Source organism: Stegodyphus dumicola, chromosome 7 (genome assembly GCF_044657685.1).
Source record: "Stegodyphus dumicola isolate Sdum_Otavi_A_Nest chromosome 7, ASM4465768v1".
NCBI classification, from domain to species: Eukaryota; Metazoa; Arthropoda; class Arachnida; order Araneae; family Eresidae; genus Stegodyphus; species Stegodyphus dumicola.
Window position 1 is genome coordinate 105,994,250 of NC_140774.1, and position 25,900 is coordinate 106,020,149.

General features: G+C 29.9%; 2 protein-coding genes across 2 annotated transcripts in view; one reads left to right on the forward strand and one right to left on the reverse strand.

Moving 5' to 3' along the window:
* Positions 1 to 25,900, forward strand: part of LOC118180869 (uncharacterized) — a 778,920-nt gene that overhangs the window by 661,399 nt on the left and 91,621 nt on the right. The gene's annotated exons all lie outside the window — the stretch shown is intronic.
* LOC118180868 (E3 SUMO-protein ligase PIAS2-like) lies at positions 8,957 to 24,017 on the reverse strand. Its single transcript, XM_085820683.1, has one exon. It carries the CDS (start codon positions 23,765 to 23,767, stop codon positions 21,848 to 21,850), a length of 1,920 nt encoding a protein of 639 aa, XP_085676809.1. The 5' UTR covers positions 23,768 to 24,017; the 3' UTR covers positions 8,957 to 21,847.

Here is a 25,900-nt window from a genome sequence, read left to right on the forward strand (position 1 = left end):
AACATGATCTTTCTTTCTGAAGAACATCTCTTGTCAAATCCCCAAACCACTTCACTTGAAAAAAGAGGGGGTGAAATCTACTGCAAGAAAAAAAAAGCTGATTCCACGAAAAATGTTAGTCATGCAAGTGATGGTTATACAAAGGCGCTGAGGAAATAAGCAGGGGGAAAAAAAAGAGAGCAGTATCAAGTGGTATGATTTTAATGAAAAATCACTGAAGAATTTTATGTAACAAAATCGTATGCCCACCAATGAAATAACTTTCAAAGTAACTTCTACACTTTTTAACAACAGAAAAAAATAAACACACTGTTTGCAAAATCTCCACCAGTAAGAATTTACCTAAACTGAATTCCTATATGCTAATTCTGGCATTACATGCTAGAATTAGCATATAGGAATTCAGTTTACATGCTATATATGTTAGTTACATGCTATATATGTGCAATAGTAAAATATTAGAATTCAGGTTTTGGATTTACTGCAAGAAAATTTATCTATTAACTCCTTTTCTATTACCATGTTTTCCATTTTTAGCATCTGAAATATCTTTACAGAAGCTATTATTAATTATTTACCTTTATTCGCCACTAATGTAAACATGTTCGTTCATTGCATGGAATATAAAACAAACCAGCTACAAAGTGCTTATAAAGTTATATGTAATATCTGAAAATATGTGGATCTTGACATATGTCATACAATTTTAATTAACCACATGAATTTAATATTTTAGTATTTAGTGGTTAGTTTCTTCAATATCGCAGCTTTCTCCATCAGCTGTATAAGATCATCCGTTTCTTCATTTGTCACTTCACAACTGTCATTCTTAATTAATTCTTTGATTTCTCCTTTTCCCCCATCTTAAAACCCTTCGATGGAATTTATACAATTTCTTTTGCTTCATTTTCAGTCGATGCCATTACTCCATCATGCTTTCCTTCGTCTAGTGCTTTATTCACAAAGATGTTAACATGCTTGACATAACAGGATTTAAATGCTTTTATGATAGCTTGATCCATCGATTAGATTAAGGGACTGGTGTTCTGAGAAAGGCATTAAACCTTTACTTTGAGAAACAGTGTTGCAAGCGCTTTAGTACCATGTCCTGGAGCATTATCAAGAATTTGGAAAACTTTAAAGCTTAGATTTTGTTGTTCTAAGTAATGTTTGAATTCTTAAATGAACAAATTTTCAAACCACTCATTAAAAAGGGATTTTATTACCCAAATTTTTCTATTCCATTTCAACACAATCAGAAATTTTTGAAAATTTTTTTTTCCTGGAATGCATGAGGCACTTAAGATCAATAAATGAGTAGAGGCTAGCACTTCAAGTCACCTGATGCATTTCCACAAAAAAAGCTATAAAGTCAGCCTATCCTTAAAAGCTTTAAAACCTGGGGCAACCTTTCGTGCCTTCATGATGTAGGTTCATTGTCCCATTCACTTATAAAACAGGCCCATCTCATCCATACTGAAAACTTATTGCAGAATGTCACCCTTATTTTCAATAATTTCAAAAGTGAGGTTTGAATTTCTCTGCTGCTTCTTTATCAATATTGCAAGCTTTACATTGAGCACATTAAAACAACGTTTAAAGTTCTCAAGTTAACCTTTGTTTCCTTTAAAGTGAATTTTCTATGAAAACTGGCCATCTTTATTTAGAAAGAAACTTTATTAGAGCGACATCAAAAGGATTAGTTGCTTTTGAGCAGACTTATATAGCTCTTACACATTCATTGGTTTTAGACAAACAACTGTTTCACATATTTTTTCTGCCTGATTTACCAAGGAAAAGAAGATGCAATTTTTTTTTTTTACTTTCTTTTCACAAAAAAACTGGAAGTTGTTTGTTCTCAACCAATCAGCTATCAACATTGAATTCCTCATCATCAAGTGGTCTGTGGTGATTGGCTGTTTTATATCGTGACAAAACAGAAAAATTGTACTAAACAGTTGTTCTTCCAAAATGTTTTTTAATGCGTGATGTGCTATTTATGTTGTTATTACATGCTCAAAGATTTCTCATCAGAGTAAACCTTCTTATGCGCCTGAAGCTTGATAAAGGGCATGTTGCTGTCGCAATGCGGCTCATGGTCTGCAGCTTACTACGTATAATTCAAATTCTCGAGTTAGAAAAATTAATTGGTGTCAATTACGATATTGCATGCATGCAAAACCCTGTTGCTGATTTAATCAGCACTATATCCCTTTACTCTTTGCACAACATACATAATTCAGTGTTATGTTCACCTCCTTATGCAGTTCCACACAGGATGGGGCAGCTGCTCAGGCACCTAACCATGTGACTGAGTTCATCTCACTTGGTTTAGTTGATTATGGCAAAGTACGCAAGGGCTATCTGCCTAAGGGAAAGTTTGCCTTCGTGCAGGACTTTCTAAGGGAAACTGGCTTGTATACTTCTCACACATGGGGCTGGCTGCATGGACGAAAACGTCCATGCAGCCAGCCCATTCATCAGAACTCAAATCGTGGACCAAACTACCAGTGTTCAGTGACTTTACCGCTCGGCTGCTGGTGGGCTGCACGACATATTTGCTTTATGCCTTTCCTAAGAATGTCTTGATAGGATATTCATTTTTTTTAATGTAAAAAAAAGAAAACAATTCAATGGAAGTAATTATACTTTAGCTGAAGTTCCAATGCCTGGAGGCACAGATTCTGATCCAGAAAGAGAGCTGAAAACAGGATAAGATAAAGTAATTAGCTATTTCCAAAGACAATATTTGTCAAAATAATTAGACATAACTAAGAGGGGAGAGGGAAGAAATATGTATGATATTATACCTACAACACATCCAAATAACATAACCCATTTTTAAGTGAAGGGGTGTTTCAATTGCCAACACATCACAGTGAGGCTTCCTATATAGAAGTGGCCATCGCAATAAGTTTCACAACATTTATTACTAAAATACACTTTCTGTTGTAACATTTTCTCACAATTAAATTATTGTTATAGATTTAAAATATACTAATTTATTGTGAAAGTGGAGAGAATACTGGTCCATTTCACTCAATTCCAATTTCATACTTCGGCAGTTGTTAAATTTTTCAGCAGTTACATAGCTTGGTAAACACAATATTTCACTAAATGATTTGTTACTTTCTTTGTTACGAAAATTTCTAGGAAAACTTAAGCTTTCCTTTTATTCTTTTATATGATATCTTCTGATACCTTTCCATTGAAGCCATATCACACATTTTCGTTTATTTCTTTTCTCACACATTTCTACTAGAAACTTCTTCCTAAAATTTTTGTTTCATTTTCTTTCAAGTTTTCACTCTTTTTTTTTCGTTTTTTAAACTTCTGTTTTTAAATTTCCCCCCTTGATTTCTTTACCTCCCCATCCCTGAAAACGTTTTTAAAAAAGGAGTAACATAAAGTAAAAACAAATACAAAAAAAAAAAATATATATATATATATATATATATATTGTTTAAATAACTAAATAAAAAAAAATAATAATTAATAAACACTGCACCAAAAAAAAAAAAAAAAAAAAAAAAAAAAGAGAGAGAGAGAGAGAATAACATAAAATTGGCATTTAGCACAATGCAGAACACTTCTCCTTTTAAATACATATTCTGCCACATCAGTTTTGCTTAAATAAGAGTAATGTTGGCAAGTATGCCTCTTTGGCGTGGCATTTATTGCACTAACTTACTAGCATTCAACAGACTGGGAATGACAGTGTTCAGATCAGTAAAATGATAAACTGAAACATTCCAAATCCCAGTTAGTCAAATCATGGTTTAAAAAAATTATTTGATATAATCTGTGTTTGTGTAAATGATGATTAAAGACACTCATCACCACAAAAGAAGTCAAACCAAACTGGTGATGCTTGGCACCACAGAAATATGCTAAAACATAAATAGAGCCAAGTGGTGTGTGATTAACATGAAAGAACTTATCTCCTCAAAATGATCATTTTTAAAGTCTACTGATGATTTAAATTTTTTATTTATTTTTACAAGTATGAAACAGAGTTTGACTAGATTTCATAAACCATTACTTTTTATGCATCATGAATTCTCTGATTGCTGCATCTTAAAATCCACAATTACTTATCTATTGAAGGCATCTCCAATTACGCAAAAAATCCATGTCTGTACAAAGTAGCACTAATGAAATTCATGTCAATTAATTATAAAATCCAGAACATACACTGAATGCAGAGCACTGCACCATAATATGGAACTATCCTGTATAATCTGAAATATCCTGTCCATTAACATAAGTGGATATTGAGTTCCTCTCAGCTTTCTGTATTGGTTTCTATAATTTTTATCAAATATTTTCCAAACTTAATACTTCTAATGCAAAGCAGACTCCAATATAACACTATATAGTTTGTTAAGAGAAAGAAAAGCTGAAATAAGGCAAAGTCATAACAAAAACTCTTACTATATGAACAATACAGCTGCATTACATGCAAAAAAGATATTTCCTGATTTCTAAATCAATTCAGATTCTCCCAAATAACAAGTAGAATGAATTTATTTACCTAAATTATGTACCATAAATAACTTCTGAAAACAAAAATATATAATATGCATTTATCTGATGCTTTCATATGTAAATTTTTTTTCAGTGTTAAAATTTATCAAAATACTATTTTAATGATACAAAGTTGTAACACAAACTATTCAATTATGTATGCACATGTGGAGAGAAAGAAGAAAATTTGCAGATTAAAAAGTTTCGTAAGTTTGCAAAAGAAGCCCAAAATGGCAGTGGTGTAGGAAGAATGTAACACAAAATTAAATCAAACATTAGTTAGTGATGACAGATTTAAAAGCACATTACATGAATAATCACCTGTGGGTTTAATAATGTGAAAAATGTAACTAAGCTGCTTTCTCAGTGTTTTCACTATATTACAGGATATCAGAGATGTCTTTTGCTTCATATATGAAAATATCTTGTCTGGTTCTGTTAGTATATAATATATATTATTTTCTGATGATTCCCACCCCCACCGAAAATACCATGAAAAACTACTGATGATGCAATGCATCATGTTTGTCAAAAAATATTTATGTGCCAGCACATAACATACATGCATATTTACACTTTTGAAATTTAATAGTCACTTTTCTGATTAGTAAACATAAATGCATTTGTTTTTGACACAACAAACTGGAATGGAATGTACAGTTTGGTCTCTTTTATTTTCGTTATATTGAAGTTTCAATTATTCTAGAATGATTTTGAACATGGTCAATGAATGATGGCGATGCTGTGACATTCTATATATATATATATTTATTTAGTTAAAAGAAGTCACTGTGTACATTATTTTATGGAAAAAGAAGAATGTAAAATAGGCAGTACTGGATGCATGGTTAAAATAGATGTAATGGTAGACTAAACAGATATTGAAATTAAGGTTTCTCTCCAAAGCTGCCAATGAGTTTACCACTTTTCAGTAGGGGGGAGGATAATGAGAAAGTACTAATTATGTATATGTAAAACACAATTAGAATAGACAACTAGAGCAAAATATTAATTATTATATGAGAAAAAATTTTTAAAAATTTAAATGACTAAGAAAACTAAATCTTTTGTTTGCATTTAATTCTATAAACGGGATTGTTGAAGCTTCTAAATTAATACTATATAACTAAAATAGGAATCAAACAAAATTTTAATACTATATCAAAACTAAAAATACACAAAAAATAACTAGCATGCATACCTTATGATGAATTTTATTCTTTATATATATTTAAAATAAACAATTATGATTAAATAAGTAAAACTAATCAATAAATGATAATATGATATGAACATACTTACATACCTGGGGGAAAAAAAAAAAAAAATTAATACATTTTAGAGTACATTTAAGAGATTAAATTAACATTTGGCAATCATTTTGTACAGGACCATTATAATTTTTAATCACATTATAGATACAATAATATGCAGGAGCTACATATTTCAAATATATATTAATGAAATTGTATGCTCATTTTCGAAATAATAATACAGATTCTGTGGAGGTAAGAAGTAAATTAAGTGGCTACGACTAACCCTCAATGGCTGACTGGTTGAGACCTCCCACTGATAGCTTTCCTTGTTCACACATTTTACCAGCCCTGTGAGATTGACAACTCTATGTATATTTCATTATTTTAAACATGCTAATGAAACCAATGAATTCAGTAAACTGAAGATTGTTGTCACATTTTTAAAATGCTTTTTACGCACATCACAGTTCAAATTTAAAGCATTAGCAGTTCGCTAATAAGCCAAAAATAAGCTATTAATAAATAGCTTTGAATGGAAATAATATGTTTGGATATGCAATTTCAAAGCAGCAACTTTTTCCATGCTACTTAAATACAGATAAATAATTTAAGAAACAGTATAAAATCAAAACTCTACCAAGATATGAAATCAATAATGTTCAAATAATACAGAAATGATAGTAACAAAGTCTGAAATCCGTAATTTCCAGTACTTTCATGAATATGAATTTCAGATCAATTTAAAATTAGTAAGATGACAATGTATAAATTATAAAATTAAAAGTATAAAATAGTTTTTTTTTTTTTTTTTTTTTTTTTTTTTTATGAAATAATGAAGCATTTATCATACGTAACCAAAATTTACAAAAAAAAAAAAAAAAAAAGGCTCAATATTTGTTTTATTAAAACATTTCTTTCAATGTAAGGGTGTTTAAGTTGTTCCTCCCCCCTTTTTTGGGTAACGCTTTTCTTAATTTTATAAATATACATAATTTCTTGTTCAGGTACGAAGTTCCATTGTTAAAGTCCTGATAATGTCATGTCAAGAAATCTCATTAAACTGTCAAATGAATCCTTTCCGTTTCAATAACCTTTTTTATCACAAGTATACTACGATTTTGCCAATTTTAGTTGATTGCTGACTGCAGCACTTTCATAACAAAGGAAAACTTCTGTTATATCATCCTCATTCATTAATTACTTCTCCATATTTCTTCACAAATGCTATTAATGGGAAAATTATCTTTCTATAGCATTCAAAATCTACAGTTCTCAGTTCACCATATATATGCTCAATCTTCTTAAGATGACCTACACAACTTTTTTCTTTTTAACTTTATTATTAAACATAACTTCTTTTGTACTTATGCTGCATAAAATTCAAAATAAGTAAAATAAGAGTTTTTTTTAAAGCAAGATATCTTTAGAATTTCCAGCACAAGTTAAGAATTGGCTTACATCTTTTAACCCTTCTGAGCTCTTAGTCTCAAACCTCACTTTTGGTGTCCATTTCATTTTCAAATAACTAGCCATCAGCAAGGCCAGCCACTTAAAATAATTGAAATAATTACTATAAAAAGAAAAAAAAGAATAATGCTTTTAATAAATCCAGCTGGTAATTCAAGAAGTCCAGCTAGTAATTAATAACAGAGATAAAGAAGTGCATTTATTTTTTTAATAGCTTAGTTTGTTAATCAATAACAGACAGATTTAATTTAAAAGTAAATATCTTACGCTTTGTTGAAGGGCAATACTGGTACGTGAAAGACAATATTTTATTTTGAGCATAATTAGTTTTTAAAATGTTGATTTCATTTATTAAATTAGAAAGACAATCTTATGCTTTGTCAAGAGGCAAAACATTTCTTTTAAATTCTCAAGTTTTCTGATTAAATTTGAAACATCAAAATCTCTATGCTTTGCCAAGTGGTAATAAATCAAAAAATTAGTCGATAATGGTGATCATGAAATGACAAACGAAAATTTGATAATATTTAAAACACCAACCAACAGTGAAACCACCGATAATGAAGAATCTAAAGAGCCTTTAATGTACAAGAAATTAAACAAATTTTTAAAAAAGCCACAGGGACTGTCTGCTGATTTTGTGATAAAGATTAATTCAAATGAATAAAGAACAGGACAGTTATGAGAGGTACTGAAAAACTTTGCACTGCTCACCACAAAACATTAAATGAGTTGCATTTAAGCAGTAACAGAATCCTTTCAATTAGTGTATATCTAAATTTTTCCTTTTTAATTGCAATAATATTTAAGTTTATATAAATTATACATATACTTTCTTAATCACAACTTCCATAGATAGTTAATTTTGTGGAATGTGATTTTGCTATACGAAGGATGATGTAACCTCCATGTTTGGCAAAGGTTTATTTACTGTATGAAATAAAAACATACAGAAAAAATTCAATAACAGAACCAGAATTTGCCCAACAGCTGCAGTGGGTGGTAATAGTTAATTACTTAAAGGCTTACACACTTTCAAAAAGTTTTTTTCTGCATCTTTGCATACTTGCAAAAGTACTTTAAATAAGAAACTAAGTGTGTATGTTCTTTTGCATGATTAATGAATGAAGGTTGATATCTCCATTAATACAAACAGCAAAAATGCATTGGTCACAGTTTTCTAAAACGTATTTTTTAAGCACAATTTAGTAGCTTTCTTTATAAAAATAAAATTTCAAAATCTTTTATTTATAATTTTCAAAATTATTTTAATAAATTTTTTAAAAATTAAATTTTTAAAATTGATTGTAACTTAAAAGATAATAGCAAAAGAATTTAAAATGACTATTTTTTTTTAGGTTCAAAATGTATTTCATTAATACTTATTCTGAATATCAATTAGTAATTAAAGCACAACATAAAAATTACAGTTGAAATTATTTTTGAATTTCTGAATGTTTAATAAAACATTTTGAATGAAAATTATTGAACTCCGATACTAAAAGCTGAATTCTTTCTAATGGAAAAAAAATCTGTCTTCTTCAAAAAATTTTATTTTGACATAAAAATTAATATTTGTTACCTATAAAAATATAAATTTTAAAAATTTGTAAGACATAACTAATTTTAAGTAATTTAAAATTAAAAAATTTAAAAAAATCACTCAAATTTTCATTTTTAAAAAAACTGTTAAAAAAATCAAAAAGTCAAAACAAATTAATATTTATTAACATTTAAAACTGTCCATAAAATATTAGTTTAACATGAAACTAATTTTATTTAAAATTACACACAGGGAGTTCCGAACCTATGAAGATTTAGTTTTAGAACAGCCCAAAACTATGATTAAAAATACTCTAATTTATGTTTACAAACAATATGTGCAGCACAACATAATTGCTAAAATGTTGCATTTATAAAATGAGCCATGTGATGTTCTTGTATGCACAATGTAGTAGGGGTATTAAAATATTGTTGGGACTAGAAAACGTGCTTTGTCGAAAATATAAATCAAAATACTGATCCTTTCATCAAGTTGAGAGTATGTTAAAGAAGCAGTTGGATGTTATCATGAAATATAAAAGAAGGAAAGAACATTATAGAATTTTCTGATTAAAAAAAAACCCTTCCCACTTGCAATGAATCACTAACAAGTAACAGTTATTCACATATTTTTTAAATTAAAATTAAATATTTAACTTATTTTTAATTAGTTAATATGCTCAATATATATTAAATAATTTCAAAGAAGGGTGTGTCAATTTTATAAAATATGTGCACGTTTAGTGCACATGTGTATATAAATTTACATAAATTTCTACACTCTTAAACTCATTTTATGTTAAATAAAAGCCTAAGTTATAAAAATATCATCAAAAGCATCAACAATTATGCAAGTTCTCAAATCAAAAATGATATACAGTCAAAAGTCGTTAATTCGGACACCCATAATTCGGAATAATCTATAATCCGGACCTCAAAACTAAAAACTTTCTGCGCATGCGCCGCGTTGACACATGCGCATAGGCGTTTACGCGTGCGCGTAAGACCTTTAACGACTGCGCATATGAGTGTGCGCAAGTGCAGAATACGTTTTCGCGTGCGCGTTTTATGTATAATAGACGTATAAGCTAAAATTATCTAATTATCTATTTCAGTTAATGTTGATGATTGCGTTGTTCCTTAATTTTCGAATTGGATCCGGCTTATTATTTTTTGCAGACTGTTAGAGCAATTTTATAAAAGTAAGCTTAAATTTTCGATTATATCAAACAGAATTTCCGATATATATTTGTTAATATGTAAAGGATCTAAAGCGAAAGTATGTTTTGAAATCCGAAATCTGTTTATCAATTTCACGCTGCACGGCGGGAGGGAACGCAACGGCGGGCGCGTAATGAATTGGAAGTTGATTTGTCAGCACTATCCTTATCTTCAGCGCGATGTTTTTATTTTATTTGGCTTATAATTCCTTACCAAATGTAGTATTTCATCTCGATATGCTCCGTCTTTGATATGATTTAAAACAAGTTTCTCGTCATTATAATTCGCTTCCGATAGAGAAGAAAAGTAACAGAGGTTATTGAAAACGAAAAAATTTCGATTGACAAATTAGTCGGTGTTCTTGACACAGCAATTATAGGACTTGAACAGCGGAACTTTGTAACTGAACAAGAAATTATGTCTGTTTAATAGAATTAAAGAGAAAGTATTATTACATGAAACGAAGCAAAACTTAAACAACTTACATTGAAAGAAATGTTTAATAAAGTAAACAAATAAATATTAAGCTTTTTCTTTTTGCAAATTTTGATACCCTTTAGATCATAATTGTTCTTTATTTCATAAATTACGGTTTCATATTTTTAATTTTAGAATTTCTGCATGCCATCTTACGAGATTTAAACTGATGATCTATAATCCGGAAAAATCGATAATCCGGAATCGCCGAAGTCCCGACGAGTCCGGATTAACGACTTTTGACTGTATATATGATGGGACTGCTAAAATAGCACTTGTCATACATTGGAAAATACGTGTAGTTAAAATCCCTCAAATTTTCATTTTCTAATAACTGTTCAACTAGAACTTCAGTCATGCTATAAGGTACAATTTTATACTATTATCAAAACTGAGAATTTATAACTTCATATTTGTTGTATCGGGCATTATCGAATGCAATGTATACCGAGCACTGAGAGCATCACTGATACCAATAACATTTCATAGTAATTAGGGAGTGGATGAGGTCCGATAAAAGAAAGAAACTGCACAGTGATATCCGAGTCATGCTCTGTCTCTGGCCTCTGGATGGAGCACAATGTCCACTTCATTACTTCTTACATCCATGTACCAATAAATTATATTTCTAACATTTTAGGATAAAATATAGTTCAAAATTCTACCTCTTATTTCAAATTAAAAAAAATAATAATAATTCAACAACTTATCCAACTAAAATATGTTAATTAAATTATAGCAACACGAAAATATTTATAATTAAGCAATAAAAAGGCAATGTTGGTGGTTGAGCATTTATTTAGCTCAGTGATTCCCAACCTGTCTCAGCTGTTAACACATAACTAAACACCTGCGAGCTCATAAAAGTGATTTAGATTTTAAAGTATGATTAATAAATCAACACTGTAGTAGATATATTTTGTTGTAATCAGATCTGGAAAATAATTTTTTAATGCAATTACTTGGGTGCATGGAAATGATTTAGTTCAGTATATTCGAGTTAACTCTATTGAGTACATAATAGATTAATAAAGTATGTCTTTCTTGTCAACTGCAAAATTGCAAATTCTGCTTTTTGTATATGCTTTCATTCTGCATCAAAAATAAAATTTAATAATTATGATGAAATTTTCTTGAAACATATAGCTTACAGGCCTCATTAAACATTTCTAGTTTTGATTTTATTCAAAGGTAATAAACTTTTGTAATAATTTGATACTTTTCTGCTCATATTATTTAGTATTCAAATAAAAATGCAAAAACAATTGAAGCGTTTTAATTGAGATTTTTTTGACCAAGTTTATTTATTTTATTCTTTTTTTAAGATTTAGTTTCATGAACTGGCAACAATAGCTGTAACATTTATTTGAGAAATAAAGCAAAATATTTGTATGAATTTTCATATTTTTGATCACTTGCAAAAGAAGTCTCACCTTGTGGCCAACATGTGGCCTCAGAAGCAATTTTATGCAGTCCATGAATACATTTTAATTATGTATTTTTTACAAATATGGTATTTATAGTACAAAGATATGGACTGTGACTAAGTGCACGACTGCTATTGAAAGGAAAAAAATACAATGAACATGTTGGGGCTTTTATAACTTTTATTTTTACACACCAGGCTATGTGATTAAAGCAAGATGGGTGAATTTCACAGTCAGTAAATTTAAATTGTCTGCTGACGGTGGCGCTTCAGTATTCTGTAATTTCCGTTTAAGGTTAAAAAAGTAAGTTATTTAGTGGTTAATTCACTATAATGCAACTACCTTAAATAAATAGCAGTTTAAAATTTAAAATATAGCTGTCAATACTTTTGAATTACAGAGTATAACCAACAGAAACTTCCTGCAGGTACTAGGAAAAAAAATATTAATTTGAATTGTTTCCTTTACATTATAACCATTGTTGTTTATGTGTGTTTTAATAAATATTCAGTTACTGATCTTTAAAAATGTTTTCAAATTTTGTTAAATTTTTCTCTACCTTTGCCTATCTATCAACTGCTTTCACATTGATACATTTTGATTTCAGATTCTGCCTTCATGCAATTTCTGTTTGGGACAACTGATTTGTGTTTTTTTAGTTTTTTAGAACAAATCCTCCTTTAAAGTACTAAATCTGAAATTGTCATAGACTGTAAGTTTTTTCTTAACCATAATTAACCCTCTGACTGGCATGACATTTTGGATCTCTCATGAAGACCAGTATTAAACCTTTCGACCCGACTTTTGCATGATTAAAATTTAACTATGAAAAGTAGTTTAATTTAATGTTGATATACTTAAAAAAAAAAAATGTAACATGAGTTTAAAGTTTTTAACTTTTCCCGTTTCCTGGAAATCACCTGGGACAATATGTCCCAATCATATTGTCAACTGGGACTATTTGTCCCAATCGTCTAGGATATTTCAGAAAATAAAACCAAAATCTATGGTAATATATAATGTGAATATTACAAAAAATAAACTCTGTCACATGCACTAGTTCATATACAACAGAAATTTTCATATGTGTTTCATAAACACAAACATAATATATCAACATGTAGTAATTTGATCACTGTGTGGAACATATTAGCCCACTGTTCAATATGATTGGGACAGTATATCCCACAAAAAGAATTTATTAAAAATGTCTTAAATCTGACATTAAAAATGTTAAATTATTACTTAAATAAGAACAATAAGAACTATTTCATACTATAAGCTTGCCTTAAATATAATTGTACTTACTGAATTTTTTTTTTTTTTTTAAATCGAAACTTTAGTAATCAACTTGCTCAAAAACATAAGCGTGCCATCGCAATCTAAAACTGTTACCAGGTTTCTTTAGTCATTATTTGTTCCCTAATTCCTTAAAAAATCTGCATGTGTAAATCTATTCAAAAGTGAGTTTTATTTATCCAATAAAGGTATGAAATCTAATCTCTGGGTAGGTATGTGCCCATTAGGACAACTAGTAGTATTAGCTAAATTTTTACAAATACTTATTTTATTCTGTGTTCATGAACTTCTATTCATTAAGATAATATTTTAATTATTAAAGAGGTAAGAAACCAAAATAATTTAAGTTATAATCTAATATATACCTAATAACAAAAAATTGCACAACTGAATAGAGGGGGCATATCAATTTGGTAATATTAGAAGTGGCTACAGTATAAGTATTATATCACTGAATAATTTGAAAATTTGGTTTGATATGCAGGATAATCTGAATCTGACTAAAAATCATAGCATTTTGAATAATCTAATACTTATATACTGAGCAAAATCTTAAGTAAGAGTTATCGAAAGTCGTTATCAAAGTTTTAGTTATTGAAATACTTTTAAATATGAAGAAAATAATAACTAATGAGCAGACTATTATGTAGATAAACTTAGTAAGGTACTATTTGTTAATGTAAAACAAAATTAAATAAATGTAGTTACTGATTAAATATTGGTTGAATTTTCGTAAAACATTTTACAAATATCTACAGTAAATAAAGAAAATTCAAATAAAATAAAATCAGAATATATATATATATAGATTATCTGACAAAATAAACTGTAATGTATATAATACGCAATCTGTATTTTTATCAGTTCAATTCCTACAGGCTGAAATAAATAGTGCAAAAAATTGCAAAATTATAGCATAAGAAACATAAAAAAATTTACACAATTATTTTATATAGATAGAGTCCAAAAACAAAACTTGCAAAAATCACAATCCAATACAGTCAAAAGTCGTTAATTCGGACACCCATAATCTGGAATGATCTATAATCTGGACCTCAAAGCTACAAACTTTCTGCACATGCATCGCATTGACGCATGCGCATAGGCGTTTACGTGCGCGCGTAAGACCTTTACCGCTGCGAATATGCTTGTGCGCATGCTCATAAAGCGTTTACACATGTGCGTTTAATGTATAACGGACGGTGTAAGCTAAGCTAAAATTATCTAATTCAGTTAATGTTGCAGATTGCGTTATTCCTTAATCTTCGAATTGGATCCGGCATATCATTTTTTGCAGACTGTTAGAGCAATTTTATAAAAGTAAGCTTAAACTTTCGATTATATCAAATGGAATTTCCAATATACATTTGTTAATATGTAAAGGATCTAAAGCGAAAGTATGTTTTGAAATCCGAAATCTGTTTATCAATTTCACGCTGCTGGGCGGGGAGAACGCCGCGGCGCGCAATGAATTGGAAGTTGATCTGTCAGCACTATCCTTATCTTCAGGGCAGATGTTTTTATTTTATTTGGCTTATAATTCCTTACCAAATGTAGTATTTCATTTCGATGTACTCCGTCTTTGATATGATTTAAAACAAGTTCCTCGTCATTATAATTCACTTCCGATAGTGAAGAAAGTAACAGAGGTTATTGAAAACGAAAAAATATCGATTGACAAATTAGTCGGTATTCTCGACACAGCAATTATAGGACTTGAACAGCGGAACTTTGTAACTAAACAAGGATTTATGTCTGTTTAATAGAATTAAAAAGAAAGTATTATCACATGAAACGAAGCAACTTAAACAACTTACATTGAAAGAAATATTTAATAAAGTAAACAAATAAATACTAAGCTTTTTCTTTTTGTAAATTTTGATACCCTTTAGATCACAATTGTTCTTTATTTCATAAATTAAGGTTTCATATTTTTAATTTTGTAATTTCTGCATGCCATCTTACCAGATTTAAACTGATGATCGATAATCCGGAATCGTCGAAGTCCCGACGAGTCTGGATTAACGACTTTTGACTGTACTTGAAAACAAAACCATATGCAAATTTTCAATCCAATATTTAAAAAAAAAAAATTATATGCAAAATTTGAAAACATATAGGCTGGGTTAAAATAGCATAAATCATAAACAAGCAATAAAGCTTAAAAATAAAGTGACCACACGTCCCGAATTTGGCGGGACAGTCCTGCTTTTTTGGAGGACTGTCCCGTGTCCCGCCGATTTTTAAAGAGTCCCGCTTTTCAGAAAAAATCCGCATTTCTTACTTTAAATGTACTGTAAAGATATATTACCTATTATTTATGAATTATAGTAAATATAAAGAAATAAAATATACATAAAATGCATGTCTAAATTAGGCGATGTAACGAGTTAGATTTACTCGGTGGTGTTCGATCAATGTTACGTTTCGTCAAGGAATATGTATTGTTAATGAAAGAACAGCTAGCATTAGCTGAAGGGCTACCTGCTTTCCACACTATAAACCACAATCAAAGTTTCAGATCAATTGATTGTATATCGCAAATGATCAAAACATTGTACGACAAAAAATTTGCATGTGCAAGGACAAAAACCGAAGCAATTCTTTGTAATGCTTTTCACTATACTCGTTTTCACAATTGCAGAAAGAATAAAATTTAAATGCAAATTTACATCCATATACAGTCAAAAGCAGTTAATTCGGACACCCATAATCCAGACCTCAAAACTACAAACTTTCTGCGCATGCGTCAATACGGCTGCGAATTTGCCTGTGCGCATGCACAAAATACGGTTACGAATGCGCGTTTAATGTACTATGGACGGTATAAGCTAAGCTAAAATTATCTAACTATCTATTTCAGTTAATGTTGCAGATTGCGTTGTTCCTTAATCTTCGAATTGGATCCGGCTTATTATTTTTTGCAGACTGTTAGAGCAATTTTATAAAAGTAAGCTTGAACTTTCGATTACGTCAAACAGAATTTCCGATATATATTTACTAATATGTAAAGGATCTACAATACGAAAGTATGTTTCGGAGTCCATTAAACAAAAAGTAGAATTGCTGCAAAAAATGGATAAAGGCATATCCTTTGTTTATCTAAACTTTAACGTTTGTTTATCTAAACTTTGTTTATCTTTAACACTGCAGCGCGCAATGAATTGGAAGTTGATCTGTCAGCACCATCCTTATCTTCAGGGCAGATGTTTTTATTTTATTTGGCTTGCTTTCTAAATGTAATATTTCATCTCGATGTACTCCGTCTTTGATATGATTTAAATCAAATGCCTCGTCATTATAATTCGCTTCCGATACCGAAGAAAGTGACAGAGGTTATTAAAAACGAAAAAATTTCGATTGACAAATTAGTCGGTATTCTCGACATAGCAATTATAGGACTTGAACAGCGGAACTTTGTAACTAAACAAGGATTTATGTCTGTTTAATAGAATTAAAGAGAAAGTATTATCACATGAAACGAAGCAACTTAAACAACTTACATTGAAAGAAATATTTAATAAAGTAAACAAATAAATATTAAGCTTTTTCTTTTTGTAAATTTTGATACCCTTTAGATCACAATTGTTCTTTATTTCGTAAATTACGGGTTCATATTTTTAATTTTGTAATTTCTGCATGCCATCTTACCAGATTTAAACTGATGATCTATAATCCAGAAAAATCGATAATCCGGAATCGTCGAAGTCCCGACGAGTCCGGATTAACGACTTTTGACTGTACTTGAAAACAAAACCATATGCAAATTTTCAATCCAATATTTAAAAAAAAAATTATATGCAAAATTTGAAAACATATAGGCTGGGTTAAAATAGCATAAATCATAAACAAGCAATAAAGCTTAAAAATAAAGTGACCACACGTCCCGATTTTGGCGGGACAGTCCTGCTTTTTTGGAGGACTGTCCCGTGTCCCGCCGATTTTTAAAAAGTCCCGCTTTTTAGAAAAAATCCGCATTTCTTACTTTAAATGTACTGTAAAGATATATTACCTATTATTTATGAATTATTATAGTAAATATAAAGAAATAAAAAATACATAAAATGCATGTCTATATTAGGCGATGCAACGAGTTAGATTTACTCGGTGGTGTTCGATCAACGTTACGTTTTGTCAAGGAATATGTATTGTTAACGAAAGAACAGCTAGCATTAGCTGAAGGGCTATCTGCTTTCCACACTATAACCCCAATCAAAGTTTCAGATCAATTGATTGTATATCGCAAATGATCAAAACATTGTACGACAAAAAATTTGCATGTGCAAGGACAAAAACCGAAGCAATTATTTGTAATGTTTTTCACTATACTCGTTTTCACAATTGCAGAAAGAATAAAATTTAAATGCAAATTTATATCCATATACAGTCAAAAGTAGTTAATTCGGACACCATTAATCCAGACCTCAAAACTACAAACTTTCTGCGCATGCGTCAACGTGACGCATGCGCGTAAGACCTTTACGGCTACGAATTTGCGTGTGCGTATGCACAAAATACATTTACGAATGCGTGTTTAATGTATAATGGACGGTATAAGCTAATCTAAAATTATCTAACTATCTATTTCAGTTAATGTTGCAGATTGCATTGTTTCTTAATCTTCAAATTGGATCAGGCTTATTATTTTTTGCAGACTGTTAGAGCAATTTTATAAAAGTAAGCTTGAACTTTCGATTATGTCAAACAGAATTTCCGATATATATTTACTAATATGTAAAGGATCTACAATACGAAAGTATGTTTGAGTCCATTAAACAAAAAGTGGAATTGCTGCAAAAAATGGATAAAGGCATATCCTTTGTTTATCTAAACTTTAACGTTTGTTTATCCAAACTTTGTTTATCTTTAACGCCGCAGCGCTTAATGAATTGGAAGTTGATCTGTCAGCACTATCCTTATCTTCAGGGCAGATGTTTTTATTTTATTTGGCTTGCTTTCTAAATGTAATATTTCATCTCGATGTACTCCGTCTTTGATATGATTTAAATCAAATGCCTCGTCATTATAATTCGCTTCCGATAGCGAAGAAAGTAACAGAGGTTATTGAAAACGAAAAAATTTCGATTTGGTATTCTCGACACAGCAATTATAGGACTTGAACAGCGGAACTTTGTAACTGAACAAGAAATTATGTCTGTTTATAGAATTAAAGAGAATGTATTATCACATAAAAAACAAAGAAACTTAAACAATTTACACTGAAAGAAATGTTTAATAAAGTAAACAAATAAATATTAAGCTTTTTTTTTTTTTTTTTGTAAATTTTGATACCCTTTAGATCATAATTGTTCTTTATTTCGTAAATTAAGATTTCATATTTTTAATTTTATAATTTCTGCATGCCATTTTACCAGATTTAAACTGATGATCTATAATCCGGAATCTCCGAAGTCCCGACGAGTCCGGATTAATGACTTTTGCCTGTATTATGATGCTTCCATCCACAAAGATTTAATATTATTTCCCACAACTATTATTGATCCAGAAACAGGAATTAAAATTAGAATATTAGATTTTGTTTCATTGCACAAATAATTTTTGATTCAATAAGTACATTTTTAAAAAATAATAATTTGAACAATAAAATTATTGCCCATTGTGAGGATAACACTAATGCAAATTTTGGTGGAAAAGCTAGATGAGGCATCAATAATGTTTTTACGAAACTTAACAAACATTTGAACTAATAAATTATTGGGGTAGCTTGTGTAGTGCACATTCTATACAGTACTATTCAAACAGCATCTGACTTATTTACAGTGGATCTTGAAAATATTAGTGCAGAAATTTTATTCATATTTTTATATATATATACACTGTGCATATTGAAAGTTTGAAGGATTTTTGTGTAAGCGCAGAAATCGGATATAAAAGAATTATTGGTTACAGCAAAACATGATAGCTAGCTCTTTTACCAGCTGTAGAAAATATTTAAAAAATATACGAACCATTAAAATCATACTTTTTATCACAAGATAAATGTCCGAGAATATTGCAGCTCTTTACTGAAAATGACACATAACAAATTTGGCATCAGTTCATCCACAACCAAGCTACATTATTTCACAATGCTGTGAAAATTATTGAAGGGGACAAATTTTCAATTATGGAAGTGTCAAATGAAATCAATAATTTAAAAACAAAACTGCAAGAAAGAATTGATAATGATTACGTTCCTTTAGTTATTTGAAAGGACGTCACTGGGTTGGAAGAACAAGATGCCATTAAACGACTTGATTTTCCGAAAGAAGTCAGAAATTTTTATAATAACTGCTTAGAATAGCTTGAAGGACAGATAGTTCAATTCAAGGATATTAAAAATTTTCATTGGGTGACATTAAAAAAGGAGATTTTATGGGAATATGTAGAAAATCTTATATTAGTAACCATTTTCTGAAAAATAATATTTGCGAAAATAATCTTTTTAATGAAGTGTCATTTTTAAAAGTATACGTTACTGAAGAAAAAAATTAAATGTTCATTGTCTGCAAATGTGGAAACAGACAAAAAAATAGACGGAGTTATTCCTTAATTTTAAACTGAATAATATTCCTTATGAAAATATTTTGAAAATTGTAGAACATGCGCTCTCCCTTCCAGGAACAAATGCAGCAATGTGTTTTTTTCTAGTATCAATAAAATATGGACAATTGAAAAAATGCAGTTGAGCATTAAAACTTTTAAAATATGTATTAAGCATGAAATATAATTTGACCAATTCATGTGAAAAATTTCACGACATTTTAATAAATGATCCGAATCTATTGCTAAGTATTCACTCGGATAAAAAATATAACCGTGAAAGAAAACCATAAATTTTTTTAATTAATTAAAAAACATAATATTCAAATTATAGTTTTTTACAAATATTTTTATAGTTACCAATAGTTAATAATAAATATAGTTTTGTATATTTATAGATAAGTAAATGAATGTATACAATAAAATACATTTTTTTGAATTATTGGTCTGCTTTCATAACTAAATTACAATTTTGATTTCATTCCATTTGTCCCGCTTTGTCTCGATGAAAATGTGGTCACTTTACTTAAAAAATAAAAATTTTACAATTTTAATGGATCGACTCTAAAAATATACAAAACAAAAGTAATCTAATACATATAAATCCATACATAATACATGAATCCATACATAAACGAAATAAAAGGAAATTTGATAAAAAAAAAAAAATAAATAAAAAATGCAAGAATAAGTTCTTAAAATCTGTAACACAATAGTAATAAAAGTTTTGAAATGAAAAAAATATATTTACCTGTACAGCAAGCCAAATGTGTAAAGTAACGAATTTAAAGAAACTACAAATTTTAAACTGACTACATTAAAAATGAATAAACTAGAAACACCTTGTAGTGGTTGGACTGAGATAGACACAAGATTACTTTTATTGTTATTTTAAGACTAAACTTTGTGTCTATCTCAGTTCAAAAACAGGCTGTTTTATCTATTTACTTTTTTCACTGCACCAACGCCCCTGATGACCATGCAAGGAAAGATGTAAATTTCATATTTAATTTTTGGTTCTGGCATATTTTGCCCCTTTTCTTCCAGTTTGCCATCATGCTTCTGGTTTTTTTGTGTTTAATTCCAAATTGAACATGTGATGAATTTTACATATAATTTTCATTTTATTTTGCATTATTACCACCACTTGCTACTCAGCACACAATTGAATTAGGTTTTGAAATTTCTTTTTTTTTGTATTTATTTATATATATATATAGAAAATCTCAAGGATTGGAAGAATGAAATTTGCCCAATTTAAATTTCATAAATTTCATCTGGAAAACTAAAAACCGGGAAATTATTGGAAAACTAAAAACCGGGAGATGCGATTAAAAACTGGGACTATGTAAAACCAATTTTTCATCTAATGATCCTTAAAGAAATTGCAATTTAACAGTTTTACCACTGCTGAAACTCTATTTCTTTTAGTAAACAACAAAGGAAACAATGAGGAGCTCCATTGCTATAATAAACTATTACCTTTTTTTGATTCAAAATCAAGCATGCAATCTGAACTTTTTTGCAGATATTAAAGCCTGTATAACTTGAATCACATTAAAATGAATTAATACCTTCATTATAAATATGCAAGTTTTCAAACATAAAAAGGCAGATGAAACATTCGGTAAACATTCTTACAGGTGATGATAATTTGATACAATTAGCTGTTTAATTAGAAAATACACAATATTTCATGTACGTCCTTCTTCAATCAGTGCAAATAATTTTATAACAATCAGTTGGGAAACACTGGTTAGGATTATAAATTTATTATGGCTATAATATTTAAAATTTATCTTCAATGCTTTGTGCAAAAATATTATATTCTATTAGATACATCATTTTAAAACTGCATGAACATAAAGAGCTCATACTTCAAACAAGATTATTCTTAAGAGAAAAATATGAGGAAAGCCATTAATATATAAATCTTAAATTTACAAAAAACTTACCCAACATCAAAAGTTACAAAAAATGAATGAAAAATAAACTTTTATCTGTTTATCAACATACAGTAACAGTTGATATTCCGTCATGACGAGGTGATTTAATAATTTAATGAATGAAAACTGGTTTAAGAAAATATCAGTCTAGTGATATTACATCAGGTGATGAACTATTTTCTTTTTGTTCAAAATCCTTCTCTTTTTGTTGTTCACTTTCAGGTATTTGCAATAAAGAAAAAAAGTCAAACCCATTAGAATAAGAATGCTGATTATTACTTAATAATCCAGTCTGTTCTTGGAATGCATTAGATACTGGTGGGCAATATGTAGCATCTGTTGAAATGAATGGCAGATGAGGATAATTAACAGACCCCAAACCAGGACTTGAGGAAGTAGATGGCATTGAATTATCTACAGAAGTAATAAGATCAGGCAAAATAGTTAAATGTTCTGGCTGTTCTGCTTGACCATTTGTTGGTAAAGCTAATGTTTCTGGAACTGGTGAAACACAAGTTGTATTATAAGAGGAGGTAGAAACTGGTGTAGAATTTATAGTTACGTTAGTATCTGTTGGTAAAAATACTACTGGTGGAGATAAAGCAACTGGTGAGGATTCACTAGATGTTTTAAGAGTGTTCTTTTCTTCTGTTTTAGAATCATTAAAAGACCATACCTCTTCAGAATCACTATCAGAACTTAAATCTACAATTTCAACTGTTATCTTATTGGCATTTGCACTTTTCTTTGGACCTCTTTCAACGACAGTTTTTTTAGTTTCTTTTGGTTCTTTCACTGGCAAAACTGGAGCCCAAGAACCATCTTCGTGGAATTGCACTTCCGTACATTCCGATGGTACTTTTGATGCTATGTCCATAAATAAACCATCAATAGCTAATGTTCTAAATAATGCTGGTCTGTCACATACTGGGCAAATCCATTTTGGCTTCTTTTCATTCATCTGAATATACAAAAATGCATCAAAACACTGAAGATGAGTGCACGTGACAGAACGACAAGGTAATTCCATCTTTATTTTACCAAGAGGACATATCAGAGATCCTCGTAAACTTGTTGTAGCTATTTCTGCATCTTGGCCCTGCTGTAGTTTCTCTTTTATCATAGCAGTTGTATGATCAGGATTTCTCACACCATTAGCTTTCAAACGCTCTAAAAGAATCGTTGATGTAAGCTGTCGAGCAATATACAATGCAAACACATAAGAACGTCCATATGTTGAAGCCCATGAAATGTAAATAGAGTTCCGAACTGTTGGAGAAATTTTGGTGTGATTAGTTATATTTAGAGGCTTGCTTGGCCTTTTTGGCTCTACACCAGGTCTGTTGGTTGGTATAGGGCTGGGTAATTGAACTGTTTTATCATTAACTTTTATACATATACTTGGTGGGATATTATCTTCTTGTTCACAGCTAGTTTCCAGTAAACAAAAACGCAATAACACTTGACACTCATAATCACCACTGGCATCTTTTGACACAGCAATATCATGAGCCTGTTGTGGTGTCAATGTGAAGTGGTATTTGTTTTCTTGATAACGCTCTGGTATTTCATTCACTAAACTAGTTGGTCGTATAAGTACATACAAAACATCATAAAATGGTAAATCCTTAAATTTCACATCTGGATATGCATCAAAACGAGGCAAAGCACTCTGTGCTGACATTGGCTGCAAATAAGACTTTGCATTTGCAGAATAACTAGAGCTCGGACCTTGATTGACAGAAGCAGGTCTAACACTTGCATTACAATGCACAGCATAATTATTGTTTACAACAGGTTCATAGTGAGGAACTGAATGATCGTTAGCAGGCCTATCTTGCCGTTCATAGTTCCTTGTTGCAAGCATATGATGATATCGACGATTATGAAGCTCTCGAACTTTCATATCGACAGCAGGGGATTTAATTTTAACCAGATCTAATGCACGACCTTGTAGTTCTTGTTTCTTACCCGTTTTATTTCGCCCAGCGAAACCTAATAACACCTGCAGATCACTTACTCTGAAATTCATTATCATATTTCTTAATTCTGCTTCTGCCATTTTAGTCTTTTATTTACCGCAGCGTAAACACACCTTCAAGTAAAAGTAATGCTTTCCGAGATGGTCCACTCGAATACTGCTCGTTAGAAAACATTACATACGTGGCACAAAGAAGATTTTGATAATTATTTTACTTTGTTTTTAATTTTTCACATTTAACTAGCAAACAACTTTAAAATTTGCACTCTGTACTCATAATCTTAAAAATACTAGCAAAACGTAAACGATGTTTATATTTAGGGAATCGGCCGCAAGAGGCGCTGTATGTTTTGATTCTACGGCTTGATCCTCTCTTTTCAGTTTACTCCTCAGATAATCGTATTTTATTATTAAGTAATGAAATACGATTGTAAGTATTTCATTGTTATTTATGTTGTTATCTTTCTGATGTTATTTGCATGGATTGTTTGTTCTTCAATAAGACTTAAATAATCTCAGTTCAGAAGAGAGAAAGTAATTAATTTACTTAATGCAATAATATTATTTTTAATACGTTACATTAACTGCTTTTTCGCATTTATTGGAATAGTTCCTCTTTAATGCATTTTTTATATCCTTTCATGAATGAATGTTCCTTTTCTTTAATCAAATGTATTAAATGTCTAGATAGATAACCGATTAACCGTAACTGAATGTGAATGTAAACATCGCGGTTAAAGACTTAGCGGGTGCAAAACAAGACATACTTTGTCTGTCTGTCTACTTGGATGCTGTAAGATTTTAAAGGAGTGTCAGAATGTATTCAAATTGAATAACTACTAAAATACCCGAAGCAGTTTAATTAACCTCCCCCCCCCGTAATTGAGTACTTTTATTCATGCTTCTCATATTTTGTTGCTGTACTGTTGTTAATATTTTCTAAATGTAATTTTTTTATGTTATAATCATATTTGATACATTTAGCCTGAATAAAAAATGTGCGTAATGATTGAATAATGCAAATCGAGGGAAAAATTTCGTAATTTATTTTTTTGCGTGAAAGGAAAGAAAATTGTAAACTAGTCTGTTTTATCAGTCAGTGTGTAAAAATTTTATCGAAGAACATTTAATATAAAGGTTAGAGAAAGAAGGAAGGGAAGTTAACTTATATATTGCAGTGATTCTTTCACTTGCAAAATGCCAGTGAATGTCATTAAATAAAATAAGTTTATTTATGAAGTCTCACGAAAATACAACATCATTATTTTTATTATAATTTATTTACAGTGTAATGATAAAATCTGTATCGGGGAAAGTGCATAATCACCCACTGTTTGGCACGTTTTTATGAATTGCGTATACTCGGTATTCATGTACATATCGACCTATTTTCACTTAAAAAAAATTCCAGAATTGCACAAAAATGGCATTGAGAAATCCCTTGACTTTATCCATGTACACATCGACCTATTTTTACTATCGATCCTATTTTTACTGGAAAAGTCAAAGAAAATTGACAAAAATCTGATTCTTCTTACTCTTGTAAAAAGTGCCGAACAAATAAGTGGGCGATTCTCCATTTTACCCTCGTATCTTTAATATATCTTCAATTCTGATTGGGGGGGGGGGAGAATCATGCTTTTCTCAAAGATATCATGAATTTTTTGTATGTCATTATATGCCCTCTTCCTTACATTTAAAGCAGTGGATTAATCATTATTATTATGTTTACTCATTCCTATGTATTAAAACAATTAAACTTTTCATGCAGTTATTTAAGTGAAATGGTTTGCTTTAATAAAATAAAAAATCATAAAATTACGTTATTGATTTGTCGTCTCATACTTTTATTCAAAATAATGAAATTATAAACAAAATTCAGTTACCGTAAAGGCTCTAGTGTAGAATTGGGTGCCCCTTCAATTAGCGCTAATTTTTTTTTAAATTTTGGTGATGAAACCTCACTTCTGTTTACCATGATAGTTTTAACTTTGTTTTAGCCTCCTGATTTTATTTAAATGAAAATAGATTGATGGACAAATTTAAGGCAGTACGCAATGCCTAGTTTGTGCAATTCTACGATATTTTTTTAAGTGAAAACAGATCGATGTGTACATGGACACAGAGTTTATGCAATTCTTTGACTTCTTATTTTGGTTTTGGGTATGGGCCATCTTGATATTGTGCCTTCCAAGTGCCGATCTTGGCGTCAAA